The sequence below is a fragment of the Lipotes vexillifer genome, unplaced genomic scaffold, assembly GCF_000442215.2.
Source record: "Lipotes vexillifer unplaced genomic scaffold, Lipotes_vexillifer_v1.1 scaffold209, whole genome shotgun sequence".
NCBI classification, from domain to species: Eukaryota; Metazoa; Chordata; class Mammalia; order Artiodactyla; family Lipotidae; genus Lipotes; species Lipotes vexillifer.
In genome coordinates this window covers 511,867-528,526 of record NW_006787556.1, presented here as the reverse complement: position 1 = coordinate 528,526, position 16,660 = coordinate 511,867, and the positions used below count along the sequence as shown (strand labels likewise).

General features: G+C 47.9%; 1 protein-coding gene across 3 annotated transcripts in view; it reads left to right on the top strand.

The window, feature by feature from the left end:
• PI4KB (phosphatidylinositol 4-kinase beta) overlaps window positions 1-16,660 on the top strand; it is a 28,643-nt gene continuing 11,983 nt past the window's right edge. The window contains exons 1-4 of one of the 3 annotated variants that reach the window (XM_007460265.1): window positions 1,165-1,202; window positions 7,209-8,145; window positions 12,721-12,765; window positions 15,195-15,422. In XM_007460265.1, coding sequence (XP_007460327.1) covers window positions 7,237-8,145; window positions 12,721-12,765; window positions 15,195-15,422 — 1,182 coding nt within the window. In that variant the 5' untranslated portion in view covers window positions 1,165-1,202; window positions 7,209-7,236. Of the gene's footprint in view, window positions 124-1,164; window positions 1,203-7,208; window positions 8,146-12,720; window positions 12,766-15,194; window positions 15,423-16,660 lie in introns of those variants that run through there. The other 2 variants (XM_007460266.1, XM_007460267.1) reach the window with 2 other exon arrangements.

The window sequence follows — 16,660 nt, the reverse complement described above, 5'->3', positions numbered from 1 at the left end:
GCGGCCGCTGTCAGGGAATCGCAGGCGGCCAATGGAACCCGGGAGCCGCCGCTGCTGCTGAGGCGGCGGTGTCGGCAGCCCGACCCCGACCGCCCGCACCCCCTCCGCCGGGGTCCCCCGGAGGTGAGCTCCTCCTACCCCGTGAGTGCCCCCTGCCCTGTGTGTGAAGGGGTCCCTCTCCCACCCTGTCCCGCACAGCGTCCCCCGCCCCCACACCTGGGTTTGGCTACAAAACTGCCCTCCCGGTGGCGGCTGCACCCTGGGTCCCTTCTCCACCCTTTCTTCCCAAGCCTGGGGTCCTCCTCTGCTTTTTGGCTTCCTCTTCTGTTTAGCTCCTCCCTCTGCCCGGGGATTCCCCCCCTCCCTCACTCTTATCCCTGTTGCCGCCGTCCCGAATTATTTTAAGTCGTCAACCCTTTCCCCATCACGACGCCTTTTATAATGTCCATCCATGCTGTCTTTCCTCGTTGTCTCTGCTCCAGCCCCGAATCTTTCCATGGCCTCCGCCTTTACCCCTTTTCCTATTTTGTCCCTTTCCTCCGATGTCTCTATGCCACCCCAGCACTGGGTTCCCTTTTCCCTGATCTAAAGGTTGTGGCCCTCTCTTCCTCTGCTGCTTCTGATTCCGTTACCCCACTGCCACCCACCCACCCAGCTCCTGGCTTCCAAGAATTGTCTGTTCCCTTCTCCTGAAGGGATCTAGGCTGTCACCATCATTCCCAAAGTACTACTTACATTCTCCTTTGACCTTAAGCCTTACCCTTCTTCTCTGGAGTGCTTTATGATTCCTGTAACTTTCTCTAACTTCCCTCTACCCTTCCTCAATTCCCCCAACCTCTGGAGGTTTGTTCCTGTAGAGGAGAGATCTGACAGTGCCCCTTCCCATTCAGGATTTCCAACTTCGACACCTCCCTCGAGTTTCAAGGGTTTTGCTGATCCTTTTGACACTTGGTTCTCTTTTCCCTATGGTCTTTACGTGTTCTCTGTCATACTCTTTGCCTTTACATACCACTTATTTCTGGATCAGCTAAACCTTGAGCTAAGAAGAAAATGTGTTGGGAGGAGGGGGAGCCTCAGCTGTCTCAGGCTTTTCTCTGGACAGTAGGGTGTTTCTGAAGGATGGAGCAAGTTTAAAAGAAGTCCCTATCAGATTACACTTTGTTGGAGGAACGTACAGTCCTGCATGAAAACTGAATGAGGTTGTGAGAAATTTTGTTTTGGATTATTTAATTTTAGGCTTGTCTTAAAGGGATCACAAAATAAAGTCTCCTCCCACTCCTAAGAGGAATCAGTTTACTGTCTGTGGCTTCACTAGAATGGTTTTGGTTGATTCCTTAAGAGTTTAGGCCTGGAGTGGGGTTGGTCAGGGGGTAACTGGGGAAAGGAACATGAGACAATGGAAAGAGCTTGTATATTCAGAATCAGGACTCCTGAGTTCAGCATGTGACTTCCTCACTTGACCTTTAGAGTGACTTTTTTTGGGAAAATGGTCCACTCTATAGGCATCAGTGCAGTAATAGGCTTATAGCAGGATGTGGGTTGGGGGAAAAAATTAGTCTTAATTATTTGTTTACAAAACATTCTGGGTTCCTCAGACACAAGGTATTTATGAGTAGTGATTTAGTTGTTCTGAGAATTTTCTTTCATTCTGGTCTCTCTGTTGGGCCTTTCTAGTCTTACAACCATGGGAGTAAATCAGTTTGAAAGACAAGCTCCAGGCCAGCTTCTTTCATCTGCCTTGCTTTTTTCCCCCACTGCTGTAAGTTGCTGACCACCTTTGCTGTTCCTCTTGTACTTGAGCCGTAACTCCAGATTCTGTAGATGGAAAGTATGTTTGTGGGAAAGTCCTTTGAAGAAACTGGCTGAAAAGGAAAACTTGGAGTGAGTTAGGCCTTAGGAAACTAGTTGCTTCCTTGTATGCCATGTCCTTTGGCCTGTGATAGTGAAGAGAGCATATGAAGTTCCATTCATCTTCCTACTCTACGCCTGTTTGAAAGTAATCATGCTGCCTCATCCCACTTCTCCCTTTGTCTCCCTCCTCGTTAGCCAGTGTCCAATCTCATAATTCCCCTTTTTAGGAGCAGCGTCACTGCTTGGAAGCACCCCCAAAGAGAAGTCATATTTCCCCTACTTTCCTTGCTTCCTTCTCAGCGCTGGGTCCACACTGCACACGAACATGTTTGTTGAATGCCATCTAAAGCAGCAAATTGAGATTCTTTGATTTGGGGAAGAAGTTTGAGAGGGACCTCTCAGTAACTGGCATGAGACAAGAGAGGGCTTAGTTCAAGTGCATTTGGAGCTTGCAGCAGGAAGGAACAATTCAGAGAGAGGTGAGTGTACAGGTTGCTTCCTTTGCCATCTGTCTGTTACAGCAGGGGCTCCCAGAGCTGGCTTGGGCTGTCTGGCTGGAATCTGCTTATACCTAGCTCTATAGCCCTGAACAGAATTCTCAGCCTGATTCAATATTGACTTAACTACCCAGAGACCACTGCTCTCCCTACCTTCCTGTTGGTAGCTTGAGAATGCCCTCTCCCCTGATGCCACCCTGCCTTGGGGCCTTGGGTAAGTGTTCACCTGGTTCCTGGTAGGGCTTGAGCCTGTTTGACTGCTCGGCTCTTTGTTTCTACAGGGAGAAGCTTGTACTCAATCTCCGTTTTTACCGTTAAGGTTAAGGGGGAAAGATGAGCTCAGACCTCCTTAAAGAAAGGTTTGAGTTAAACCTTGAGACGTGAAGAGGAAATTCTCAACCACAGAACAGGCAGCTTAGGATGATTAGGAGTCTCTTTAGAAGAGCAACTTCTTTTAAAAATTACTACTAAAGGCATACATGCATTTGAACAAATCCAGTTGTACTTAAAGAGTTTATGATGAAAGTCAATACTCCCTTTCCCTTCATCCCTACTCCTAGAGTTAACGTCTTAATTATTTCAGTGTTTCTGACAGTTATTGCCATAGCCTTAGATAAAATGCTTGTGCCTTTGTTTCTTGGTTTATTAATTGTTACAAAAGAAGATTGCACTTTAGAAGATTCACACCTCTTGCTCATATATTGTCATTTTTATTTCTACTGGAAGCCTGTGTAACTTTTTGTTTGTTTGTTTTTTGGCTGCGTTGGGTCTTCGTTGCTGCGCTCAGGCTTTCTCTAGTTGTAGTGAGCGGGGGCCACTCTTCTTGCGGTGCGCAGGCTTCTCATCACGGTGGCTTCTCTTGTTGCGGAGCACGGGCTCTAGGCATGCGGGCTTCAGTAGTTGTGGCACTTAGGCTCAGTAAGTAGTTGTGGTTCATGGGCTCTAGAGTGCAGGCTCAGTAGTTGTGGTGCACAGGCATAGTTGCTCCGCGGCATGTGGGATCTTCCCGGACCAGGGCTCGAACCTGTGCCCCTGCATTGGCAGGCGGATTCTTAACCACTGCACCACCAGGGAAGTCCCCTGTGTAACTTTAAATAACATTTGAATCTTCTGTTCTTTCCATTAACTTTCAGTAACCTCTCTTAACTCTAACTTGTAGGATGAAGATATTGGCTCCACGGCTCTTTTTTCCAATTCACATGATCCATCTCAAAGGGGTCTTTTTTTTTTTTTTCAAAGGGATCTTTTAAAAGGAAGTGGAAAATTGAGCTCACCTATCCACTTGGAGGCAGAGCACTAAATTAGATGATCTCTTAAGGGTCATTCTATGAAAATACAGAAACATATAAAAACATGAGGATTGATCTGAAGCAATTGTATTTATCTAGTTCATGAAAAAAGATTTTAAGAAGGGAATGGTGATTAACCCAGTGAGAAAATTGATTTGGGGCTCTTTATATCCTGTCCTACCAGAGAACAATCCACCAAGTCCTTTAACGGAGGCCATGGAGGGTTGTTTGCCTAGAATCTTTTGAGGTGATGAGAGGCGGGAAGCCATGTTAAGTGATAGCATTCCCTCCCCCCCAGAGTCTTCTGCAGACATTTACTTAAATGCTCAGTCGCAGAACACATGCACATGTACCCTCTCTATCCTGTTTCACTGCTGCTGTTCTCTGCTTTGCCCTGAACAACCCTCTGATGCTCAGCTGAAGATTCCCTGCATTGCCCAGACATAACGTGTGGAGCCAGTCGGTTTTCAACATGCCCCCCACACCCCCCAACACACACCCCTTTCCTAGAAGCCAGCTGCTAGTCTGGGGCGGGTTGGCCTCTTCAGTTCCCTTCCAGTCTCCCTGGAAGGCCAGTTTAGGCTCCCAGTGTGAAATGTGGAGCCTCAGTTGTCAGAATGTCCTTGAGAGCCATAGGAGTCATTTGATCCTAAAGGTCTGGATTTCCTTCTCTTGTGTTTTTCTTGTTCTCTGACTTATAAGGGGAAGGGTGGTGAATACAGAAACTGTTTCTTCCTTTTTCGCTTTCTAGTCCTTTCACTCTCTTTAGAATAGTTACTTATCAAAGCTGTATTTTCTTTGCATTTGAAAATGAATGAATTGATGTTGAGGATCATCTCTGGATTTAGGTTTGGGAGAATCCATTTCTTATTGCCTAAATTGCCAAAACAACCTAAATTTCCTTCAACTCCTCCTTTTCCCCATGACTTGCTTCAGATGCAGGCAGTTCCTGAGGCTCAGAAAGGCCAGGAGGGAGGCCTAGCTCCAGTTTGGTAGTTTCTAGTGGCAGAGCTGCCTATACCCGAGAGGAGTTTGGTTTTCCTCCTTCTCTTGACATTGTCTGTTCCCTGGATAGTAGAGGCTGCCAAATTGGGGACCTGTTCTATTCAGCGGGAAGTCCCCTGAATACTGTGATGTGGGATTTCTAACTGAGCCCTGGAATAAAAGAAATGATGGTCTCCTTTCCTTCCTTCCTGGTGCCAGTAATAATCCCAATTGTGACCATTTCCAAATCTTCTGTGTTTCCTAGTGAAGTCTGAGATGCTGTTTGTGGAGAATGTCTGAACTTCATTTCCCTTGCAACTTTTGAAAAGTAGATTTTTAAGGAGCTTTTGGTGACTTGGAAGTCCCTGGAGTAGAAGAAAAGAGAAAAATGTGCCAAGCATAGAGAGATTGAGAAAAGAGTTGGTTGTATAAAGTGATTGAGGCTGTTGTGTGAGTTCCTAAGCAGACCTAAAAGGTAGTGGTCCCAGTTGAATTCGAGTGACCCTCTGGTGCAGAGTGTCCTACAAAGGTGCGGCAGGGAATGACTAAAGCTTCCTTCTTATTATTCCTGCGCAACCCATAGTTGCGAGTAGAGACAGATCCGCACAGGCAGCCATGCTGGTTCTGCTGCTCAGAGGGCACTGCCTAATTTGGGAGAGAGCATAGTGAAAGAGTTGCCACCTTTTTGCTGATCCCAAGCTCAAAACTGCATCAGAGAAATTAAATTTGGGGATGAACTTCTTGCTTGACAGAGTTAGGAGAAAGATAAACCAAAGTAGCCATTTTTGATGCTTTCTGAGAACTTGAGTTCCCCATCTGTCTTCCTGCAAAACTTTAGTGGTTGACTGCTGGGAGTCAGGGAGCTGTACTATATATTGTTGGGCAAATGAAGGTAACCTTGAGTCTTAACATTTCAGAGGTGCAAGAAGAGGCACTGGAAGAGTGGCAGTGGAAACCGGGGCTTTGCAGAGTGACTAGAGAATCTGTACCTTGAGCCTCCTTCCACTTACCCAAAGTATATGCACCCATGTTCACTAGTGTCAAAGCTGATGTCACTATCAGTTGGAAATTACCTGCTCCACAGTTGCTTCTGCCTTCCTCTTGCTCATGCTCTTGAGTGTGTCTTAGATTCACTCTATTTGTATTTTTGTGAAGAGGCCTCTGAGTCCATTGCTGACTATACAGCCAGACTCCGGAGCTGGGTTGATCTGACATTAACAGTGTGCCTCTCCCAGTCCTTGCTTTGAAGTTTCCTCCTGTTCTGCACTGATTCTCCTGATTTGGATTTGGTGAGGCTCTGAAGAATCATTGTAGAACGGCAATGGCTTTTATCAACAGTGTTCTCTCACTGACTTTCCTTCTGAGAGTCCCTCCAGAGAGGGATTCTTGGTTATGTGATTCCTGCCTCTCTGTTCTTTGGACATTCTAGACACATGAGTCCCAGCTTGATATCTTTTTGCCTTCTCACAGCCCCTCCAGTTCTTGGAGTGTGTGTATGAGAATGGGGAAAGTAGTGTTGGGATAATTGTTTTGGAAGAGTCACAAGTAATGAGTATTAACTGCAATTCACTTCCCTTATAAACAACATGTGTGTGTGCACACGCATTGTTTACTAACCTTTTAGGTGATTAGGATTCAACTAGCATTTGTTAAGTACTACTGTGCTCCAGGGACTGTTAGATCCTTTTACACACATAAAGTTATTTATTCTACGCAGCAACAATAGAAGTAGATATGTTTTTTCCCATTTTGCAGTTGAGGAAACAAACTTAGACGATAATGTGGTTTGTATAAGTTTATACATCTCATAATGGCAGAGCCAGGATTTTGAACATCAGCCTATTTGACTCCAAGTTCAGGAGTTTTTCCACTATCCTTCAGCTGCCACAGCACTTGAGAAAGGGAGAATGATGTCATGAAGTCAGACAAACAGAGAAATGACACACTTCAGCAGGGATGATGGTTGTTTTAGAGCTTTTTCTTCTCAGTGAAGCCTGGTGTGGTATTTCTTGGGAACTCTGAGTCTAAAAGGGAAGGTAAGAAATTATCTGTAACTAGAAAAATACATGAAGATTTTAACACTAAATAAAGGTGAGATGTTCAGGACCAGTGTATGGAGTGTTATATGAGTAAGAAAATACAGTTCAGAGGGAAAAGGAAAAGGTTATTGGCAGGCATTTAAAGGGAGATATGGAGATAGAAAAGCATTTGAAGAGTTGGGGACAAGGGAATTAAAACCAGAATTGCTTCCCAGTCTACCTGAAGTATTTGTAAACCTATATGAACAAAACACATATAAAGCAGCATTCTGCAAATACAAGTTAAGAATAAAGGCTAAGCTGAGTAACTAAGTGCAGAAGGAATGAAGAGTAATGTAGCAATCAGAAGTGGAGGGAGGTAGTCACAGAAAGCTTCCTGGGAGGAGAGGACTTTTCATCTGATTTTGAATGAGTCCAGGAAGACATAAAGAGAGGAGGTGCCAGGGAAGGTTTCATGGTGAAGGGAAGACCTGAGGATGGCACCACTAACCAGTGTGTGTACGTGTCTCCCTTTCTGTTCCTTTCTCCCTCCCTCCTTCCTTCCGTAGCCTGGAAGCTTGAAGTCTGGCTGTGGCCATGGGGGACACGGTAGTGGAGCCTGCCCCGCTGAAGCCAACTTCTGAGCCCACTCCTGGCCCATCAGGGAACAATGGGGGCTCCTTGCTAAGTGTCATCACGGAGGGGGTCGGGGAACTGTCAGTGATTGACCCTGAGGTGGCCCAGAAGGCCTGCCAGGAGGTGCTGGAGAAAGTCAAGCTTTTGCATGGAGGTGTGGACATCTCTATCAGAGGCACCCCACTGGAGTTGGTCAATGGGGATGGTGTGGACAGTGAGATCCGTTGCCTGGACGATCCACCCTCTCAGATAAGGGAGGAGGAAGATGAGATGGGGGCCACAGTGGCCTCTGGCACAGCCAAGGGAGCAAGAAGGCGGCGGCAGAACAACTCAGCCAAACAGTCTTGGCTGCTGAGGCTGTTTGAGTCAAAACTATTTGACATCTCCATGGCCATTTCATACCTGTATAACTCCAAGGAGCCTGGAGTGCAAGCGTACATCGGCAACCGGCTCTTCTGCTTTCGTAATGAGGACGTGGACTTCTATTTGCCCCAGTTGCTTAACATGTACATTCACATGGATGAGGACGTGGGTGATGCCATCAAGCCCTACATCGTCCACCGTTGCCGCCAGAGCATTAACTTTTCTCTCCAGTGTGCCCTGTTGCTGGGGGCCTACTCTTCAGACATGCACATTTCCACTCAACGACACTCCCGCGGGACCAAGCTCCGGAAGCTAATCCTCTCAGATGAGCTGAAGCCAGCTCACCGAAAGAGGGAGCTGCCCTCCTTCAGCCCAGCCCCTGACACAGGGCTGTCTCCCTCTAAAAGGACTCACCAGCGCTCTAAGTCAGATGCCACCGCCAGCATAAGTCTCAGCAGCAACCTGAAACGAACAGCCAGCAATCCTAAAGTGGAGAATGAGGATGAGGTAAAATTCCCGGGAGGGACAGGGGTAAGCAAGGTGGCATGGAGACAGGATGTCTGACATAGGGTTACTCTGTCCTTTTCTCTCCCTCCCTCTGTTTCATTTCACCGATAAAAGCATGGAATGTTAGAATGGAAAAAGACCTTAGAATTCATGTATTCCAGCTGCCTCATTTTACAAAGGAAGAACTTGGAAACCCAGAGAGATAAAGTGACTTTCCTCAGGTCATATAGCTAACAGCACGGCTGATACTCCTGACTCTGTCCAATGTGTTTTTACTAAACTGCACTTGCATTCTCTTACTGAGAACTGTGGCAGAGACCCTCCCCAGCCTGACTTGAAACCTGGGATATCTACCAGGACCTCTCAGAGCAGCAACCATGGGGGGAGGAGAAGGGACCCTGTGTGTGAATTTTGTGTGTGCTGCGGGAGGGGAGATGTTAAGTAGAACCTCAGCTTCATTCTCCTAGCCGCCACTCCTCATAATCCCTCTCCCCCACTCCCTGAAGATCCTGCTGTTTGTTGACATGAGGGTGAGGTTCATTCCCTATCATTGAGGCATCTGCAGAATGCCCTCCCACCCGCCTTTCCTTGGGGGAAAGGATGTCTTGCTTGTCTTTTTCCCCTATCATTTGGGAGAAGCACAAAAGGAAGAGGGAAGCAGTCCTGGTAATAGAGTAAATCTTGGGCATACCCAGTGTCTAGTCAAGGACCTGAAACCTAAAGAAGAGAAAGCAGCAGTCAGGGTGTCCCATTTAGGATATAGAGCAGGGATGAGATAAAGCACATCAGTAGGTTATACCCACCTTTCATTCCATATCTGGACAGATAGCAGGGGAAGTTGCCCGGTGGACAACCAGTAGTATCAGTGACCTGATGTCCCAGCCAGACAATGGTGCCCCAGTCCCCACCCCACCCCCGACTCACCACCAGCCACGCTCCCATCCTGGCTGCCAGCCTAGCCTAGAAAAGAAGGGAGAAAAGAATGAGGAATTTGCGTTGTTGGAAAATGCATGTAGTTGTGCTGGCATCTGCCTCTGTGGGGCACATAACCCACCCACGTTTTTGATACAATGGGACTTCTTTCAACTAGAGAGAGGTCAGAGTGACTAGGGAAGGGAAAAGGCAAAAGCAGGGGAGACTACAGAGCCTGATCTCTCTGGAAATTCGGTATTTTATTATGAGAATAATAGTGAAGCTAAAGGAACTAACATTTATTGAGCACTTACTACGTGCCAAGCATCATGTCAGATACTTTACATTTAATCCTCACAACAACCCTAAGAGACAGGTATTATTTTACCATTGAGGAAACAGCTTAGAGGGGTTAGATGATTTGCCCCAGGTCTCTCAACCAGTGCATATCAGACCAGGCCTCAGCTGTCAGAGTCCATATGGGGAAGAACAGCCTAGGCCTTAGCCATGAAGGTTTCCACATCCATGCACAGGCAGAGCCCAGGTGTTCTCAGAACCAAAATAGACCATTTTCATTTCTGGTTGAGCTTGGCAGGGCAGCCCAGGGTCATGAAGGGAGGCTGTTGCACAGCAAGAAGAATCATCCAGAGCCGGTGGGACTAAGGTTGTGAAGTGTTTGGGACCTCCTCCTCTTGGGGCATCAGAGGGAGCCTGTATCAGTATGGGTGGGAGCAGCTGCAAGTGAATCCCTTGGTGCCTCTTGGCTTTTCTCTGCAGGCATTTTGTAGTTCTCATCTTAGGACCAGAAAAACTGAGGCCTCTGGCTTTTCTTACTCTGTGTTGGTCCTCGGTCCCTCTTCCTTGCGTCTAACTCCTGCCTAGGATGGGATTTGGGGTGATGCTGAGACACAGTTATTCTGTGAGTGCTTAAATCCTCTAGGTTGGCTTCTCCAGCTGCCATTCTTCCCAACCTGGCTCCTTTATCTTGGGTCAATAGATCCAGGAAAGGAAGGAGATACCACGTCCCCAGGCACTCCCATGTTATCTGATGCTGGCAGAAAGAGACACCTGAATCCACTGTGGCTCCTCAGGAAATGTGAGAGTGAGAGTCACCAGGAATCTAAGCATTGGAGTCTTCGGCACAGAGGTCTCTCCAAACCCCTTTGGCATTTTGAGGATACATCTTTCAAGACCTTTGTCTCCCAAATACCAAGGGAATTGTTTTTCTTTCTTTCTAATACTCCTTCTCCCCATCATGCAACATTTATTCACTCAACATATAGCTCTTGAGCTTGTATACTGTGTGGAGCCCTGCACTAGAGGCAGTGGAGGATGTAGGATAAAATGCTGTCCTTCACTCCAGGAACTTACAAGGGAGTATGGAGATCGCATTAACTAGGAAATTCTTTACTTTGTGGCTCTAGATTTTGTACCCTGAAACTTTACTGAATTTATTAGTTCTAACAGTTTCTTGCTGGAGCTTGTGACTCTCTTGAAATGTTGATTCCTGCGTATGAGGAGGAAGTATACAGCTTCCTAAAACAAAACATAATTATCTCAGGTCTGAGCAGAGACTCCAGAAGGAGAGACACACCGCTCCCCATCTCTCGCTTTCCTGTGGGTTCGGAGTTTAATCCTACCCTCCTGCCACCAGTAGGGAAGCTCAGGAGGGTGAAGAGAGGCCTCAAAGAAAAGGCCCAGGTGCTCATACAAGTCTCTTCCTGCCTGGGGTATCCCTACAGAGTTCTTCTCTGCCCAGATCTCACAGAAGGTTGTTTTCTTTTAATGAGGAATCCTTTACACTCTCCCCTACATTCAGAGGGCTCTAGCACTGATTCCTTCCATCTCCCACCATTCTCCACCCTTCCAAGCCCACTCCTTCAAAGCAGTTTCTATCAGCCTAGTCAGGGAACTCTGTTCAGGCAGTTTTGCAGTTGTAACCAAATGGTAAATATTCTGGCATAGGGTTGGGGGTGCAGGGGGCAGTAATTTAGCTGCTAGCCCCACACCCCACATAATGACACTTGTAGATCAGCTGTGTCTTCTCAGGGCTATAACCTTTGTACAGAGAAATATGCTGCATATCACACTGTAAGCCCCAGCAGGCCTTTCAGCCTAATAGAGTGTGATGTCAGCTTCTTGGCCTCAAGCTTTTCTCCTTGGAGCTGACTCAGTTTGAGTGACTCAAGCCTACAGAGTAGGAGAGAGGAGCAGGTCATGATATACCTCCCTTCCCCCAAGGCTGTTAATGAGTCAGGACCATCCTGTCTGTAGGAGAGTCAGCTGGAGCGTGGCTCATGGTACCAATATCCTGCCTGCTGTTCCTTCCCCACCCAGCTCATGAGTAAAAATTGAACCAGTAAGTCACCATAGCCTCTAGCATCCTCGCTGCCTCAATTCTCCCTCCCACCCCTACCCAAAGCAGTTGTTGCCTTGGGAGAGTGTTCGGCTTGGCTTCTCCCTCAAAGTGCCCCTCTCCCTAGGTTCTTCAAAGAAAGACCTGACTAGAGGACCTCCAGCCAGAATAGAACTTAAACCGTGGAATTGAATTAAGTAGTTGCTTGAGACGTGGATTGCAGAGTAGCTCAGTGACCACTGCCCTCCTGCCCTGGGAGTTCCCGGGACTTTGTCTCTGAAGTCCAGGCCCCTCGCTGCACATTTGTGTACACATATTGCCCCTTCTTCCTGCTCTGGGAGACCTTCGTGGACAGAACCCAGGATGGGCCTGTGCACGAGCTGCAGCAGAGCCGCTGAATGAGCTTCAGTACCGGCCCTTTCCCCTCTTTTGCTTACAGACACCAGTAAGACATAGGAATGGGGTGAGGTTTTAGCTAAATCCCCTGGGCTGGGACTAGGACAGCTGCTGCTGCTCAGCTACTCAGCTTTCTCAGATGGATTCAGCTGGTACCTGGCTCCCCAACTTATGTCAAAAAAATTGTAATTTATTGAGTATCATGTGAAATACCCTGATAGGAAGCCTACAGAAGTTTGGTAGGTAAGAAAGTTATTCATCCTTAACTCCCAGCAGCATCTAGCCCAGAAGTTTCATGCTCATGGGTCCATGGTATCCCTTGTCACATGATTGAAGGTTGGGATTAGGTTTCCCAGGGTGATAATGAGGCTGATTAGAGAGGAGATGTACCTAGCACTGAAAGTTTAGCTCTTCTGCTTCCTCCTCGATGTTTCCAAGAAGCTGGAGGAACATGGGATTTCCAGCGTGGGGGCCATGAAGCTTGTTAAATTGTGCTTCGATGGTGATCTCCATGGAGAAGGGGTTGGTTGAGAGCATGTGAGTGGATGAAGAGAAAGCAGGGAAGCTTGGCAGCACGGTTACCTCCCTGAGGCATCCAGTTTTAGGATTTGTCCCAGAAGGAAGACTTGTGCAGGCAAGAATAGAAGAGAAGAAAGTGAAAAGCAGAGGACAGTGTCTCTTCACCCCTTCTGACCTCAAGGTTTACACTAGCTTTCCAGCATCTTCCACAAGTGTCAAGATTCTGGGCAAGTGGCATTTGTGTGTTGACTTTCTTTCATTAAAGCGGAAAGGTAGAGAGCTACACAAGAGAAGCAGTTATGATCCAAGTTGGAGCTAAATTCTTTGCCTTTGTCTCTCTCCCTTCCCTCCCCGCCCCCTCCTTCTCCCCTTGCCCTCTGGCCCTTTCCCAGGAGCTCTCCTCCAGCACCGAGAGTATTGATATTTCATTCAGTTCCGTAAGTGGGGCCAGGCTGGGACTGGGTGGCAGGCTCCCCCCATGGCCGCATTTCCTCTCCGTCCCCAGGTCTTCTGAGTCCCCAGGCCAAGGCTGGAGTTAAAAGGTGCCTTTTCTTCCTGGGACATCAGCTCCTCCCTCCCAGGCCTCCCAGACCTGGAGGAGCCCCCTGCTGTTTATTGCCAGTGCTCTGAGCCCAGGCTGAGTGGGGCTCAGCTGATCCTTCTCCCAGAGACAGCTGGGATGCAGTGCAACTCAGCGCCCAGCTCCTGGGTCTCTAGAGCAAACAGCTGGGAGAGAGGTAGAATTTATCCCTGGATTGGAGCCAAAAACTGCTTGGCAGGAAACCCTGAGGATCCTGTTTCTCCCACCCAGGACCCTTTCCCCATGGCTTCTGCCATCAGACCATCAAACACTTATTCAGTGTCTTCCAAATGCTAGGCCCTGTGCTGGGTGAGCTGACCCGAAAAGCAAACAGGATTTGGCCTGAAGGAAAGTTTTACCTCCCCACAGCCAGTTTTCTTTTCAACTTCAACCACATTTCTTCCAGGTCTGAGTTCTTCCCTTTCCCAGCTCACTGCCCACGATGTTCCTTAATCCTCATTCTCCTTTCTTGTTCCCTCTGAACTAACCCCTGGCCCTCTGGTCCCACAGGGTCTCGGACCTTGTTGCTGGGCAGAGACGTGAGAGGAAATGCTGGACCCTCTGGGAGTTTGGATGATTTTTTTACACTTTATTTTTGATTTGTCTACCCAATCAGTTTGTTCTGTGCTGATTCCCTTTCAGTCATGATTGTGGCAGTGCCTCTCTCTCAAGGCCTGGGGTCGTATTTCCAACATGCTGATGTGACTTAGGGGCCCCTGACCCAAATTCTGAATTGAGGATGGGAAGGAATTCTGTTGTTTCTAATCTGAGATAACTATGAATTGTTTGGGGTGGAGGGTCCTTGGTACCGTGACCATTTGCCACCTGAGTGGATGGATTAGGAGATAAGGATGAATGAAGGAGTGAGTCTCCAAATTTCCTTTTCCGTTCTTTCTCTTTCTCTGTTAAGCCCCTGGGTTATTTCCAGGGACCACAGAGGTCTAGTTCTATTGTCTTCCTGTCTTTATCTCTGTTCAACCCTGCCTCCCAAAGCATTCCTGACTGATTCAGACACCCTGTTTTTCATTATTGTATGGGGACCTGAGCCAGTCCCCTGTGGGGTAGAGGCTGAGAGATGAGCTGTCCCTTTGAACCCTGGCTCTGTGCACATGCAGAGGTGGGCATGGTACTGCCCAGCTTTCAAAAGAAGTTCTTTTTTGCAGTGTGAGGGAGTGAGGGTAGAAATTCTCACTCAGGAAACTAAGCAAGACACACAGAGAGGGAGAGAAGCCTGGTGAGTGAAATACTACTGTTTCTATAAGAGGAAGAAATACTGTTCTTATCTAGGTGAGGAGAGATGGAACGGGGTGGCTCTCCTGATAAAATGCCCCTTACGGTAGAAGGACTTAGGGTGGGAAAAGAGCCCTTCTTCCTGTCTAGCTGAGTCCATCTTTTTCCCCATCCCCGCCTTACTCCCCAGACTGACTCTGCCCTTTCTGAGAATGAAGTGCCCAACGTGATCAGCCAGTTTCACAGGAGGGAGCTAATGTGGGGAGCCTAGTCCCTGAGAGGTAGGGGAAGAGGATCCAAGGAGGATTCACTGAAAAAGACAGGTCTTCAGGGCCATCATCAGGCTGAAAGGAGCTATTGTTTTCTCCACCCACCTGCCCACCCCTACCTCCCTCCATCTGCTTTTTCTTTCCCCCTTGATCGTTCCCTCATTAGTGCAAACTCAGCTCATCCTTTCCTCATCCCCTGCATGTGCATTGACCCTTTGTGAGAGATTGTGGGGTGGACAGGGGGATGCCGTGGAAAGCATCAAAAGTCACTTATGGATTGAGTCCTCCTTTGAAAGGGGAGATACTGACTCGCAGTTCCTCTCCTTAGCCTTGTGGGCCCTGGCGGAGACCCAGCCCAGGCATCCAGGTGGGGAGAGGGTCAGCCTCATTCTTGAGATGGGTGAAGCACTTCAGGTGTAAGCAGCATTTCTCTCTGGGTCCCTGGCTAACCTCTCTGGATGTCATCCCTCCACCCATCTTGAAGCCTTGGGACAGTTGCTCAGAAACTCAAGTCCAAGAGAAGAGGGGTGCACCTGGTGACCTGGATTCACACATCCCCGCCTTACCCGCAAGAAATAGCCTGTGGAGAAGGACTGTGCTGGCTTTTCCACCTGTTCCCAATTCAAGTTGACAGGGGTGGGTGGGATCTCCTACGAGGGCCTAAAGGTAGCTCCTTCCCTGGAGTTCTAGAGACACTGAGACTCCTGCCCTGCATGGCCAGGAGTGACTGGGCCACTTTTTTCTATGGTTTCTTCACCATCTTTTACTTCACCCCAACCCCCTGTAGCCCGTCAGACTGGCTCCCGAGCGAGAATTCATCAAGTCCCTGATGGCGATTGGCAAGCGGCTGGCCACGCTCCCCACCAAGGAACAGAAAACACAGCGGCTGATCTCAGAGCTCTCCCTGCTCAACCATAAGCTCCCTGCCCGAGTTTGGCTGCCCACTGCTGGCTTTGACCACCACGTGGTCCGCGTGCCCCACACCCAGGCTGTTGTCCTCAACTCTAAGGACAAGGTAGGTGGGCTCTGGTCCAAACCATACCCCTCATCTGACTCTACTCCTGTCGTCCAGGGTGTGTGTATGTGCCCAGGGGTGCCCCACCAGCATCCTAGACTCCCTCCGTAGCTCACGTGCACGTGTCAGCCTTGACTTCACCTGAGTACTGTTGTGATTCCGAGGGCCCTCCTGTCCCCCTTCTTGGGCTTTGCTTTTCTGGATCAAAGAGGACTGATCTTCTCAGCTTGCCTCTTGCCATGTCTCAGGAGAGAGTTGCTCTCCTCCCCTCCTCACAGTCCTTTTCGTAGCTCTTCTCCAGCCCTTCTATAACTCTTAGGCTTTCCAGGTACAGCAACAATGAGAGTAGAGAAATCTTTGTTTCTAAGACCTTTTCTGATCACAGTGGGCAGGGAGAAGGAGAGAATTAGCTAAATTAGTCTGCTGTTGAAATGAGCACTAATGGTTCAGATTTTTTTCCCAGAAGACGTATTGAAGATTAGAATCCTGCTTGGAACGGATTCCCAACTTTTTCCCAGTCTCTTTGTCTGTTTTTAGGACAAGCCCACAGAGGCATTCAGGCCTCTCTGAATGGGTGGTAATTGATGGTTTGGAATGGTTTTGCCCGGGTGCTTCATCTATACATTTTGAAGCTCAGCTGAAACATTTTAAAGACCTGTGTACTCTCTCAGCCAAATTCTTTTTTTTTTAAGACAGTGATGTAACAGTTTTATTTTAAAATATCAATATTTGCATGACACCAGAAAGTATATACTTTGGCAGCCAACTTCCCATGAAAAATGTTAGCTGTCAACTTAAAACTGAGGGGATACATGATTTTTCAAAATACTTTTAGGAAGTACATAAGCAGAATAGTGTGTGGACCACTGCTTTACGAGACCATGTCCTGTTCAGTTTGGAGGACACCTCTTGTAGTAGAACCACCTGGGGAAGGTGGATGCCTTTTTAAAAATGCAGATTCCTGGGCTCCAGCCCCAGACTGAGTTACTAGATTTGGGTTGGGCCCCGAGTAAGTCAGTTTTCAACATGCACCCCAGGTGGTTCTCATGCAAACCAACATTTCAGAAGCACTACTTCAGGGGAAAAAACTAGTATTTTACAGTATTTCAGCCATGGCTGAAGAGGGCAACACCTCAGGTATGTTTTTAATTAAGGAGAGAACTGAAAGACGCTAAGAATTGGAGCTCACAAAGTAGCAGCACCCATAGGATAAGTTCCTGCCCTAAATATGGCATTCC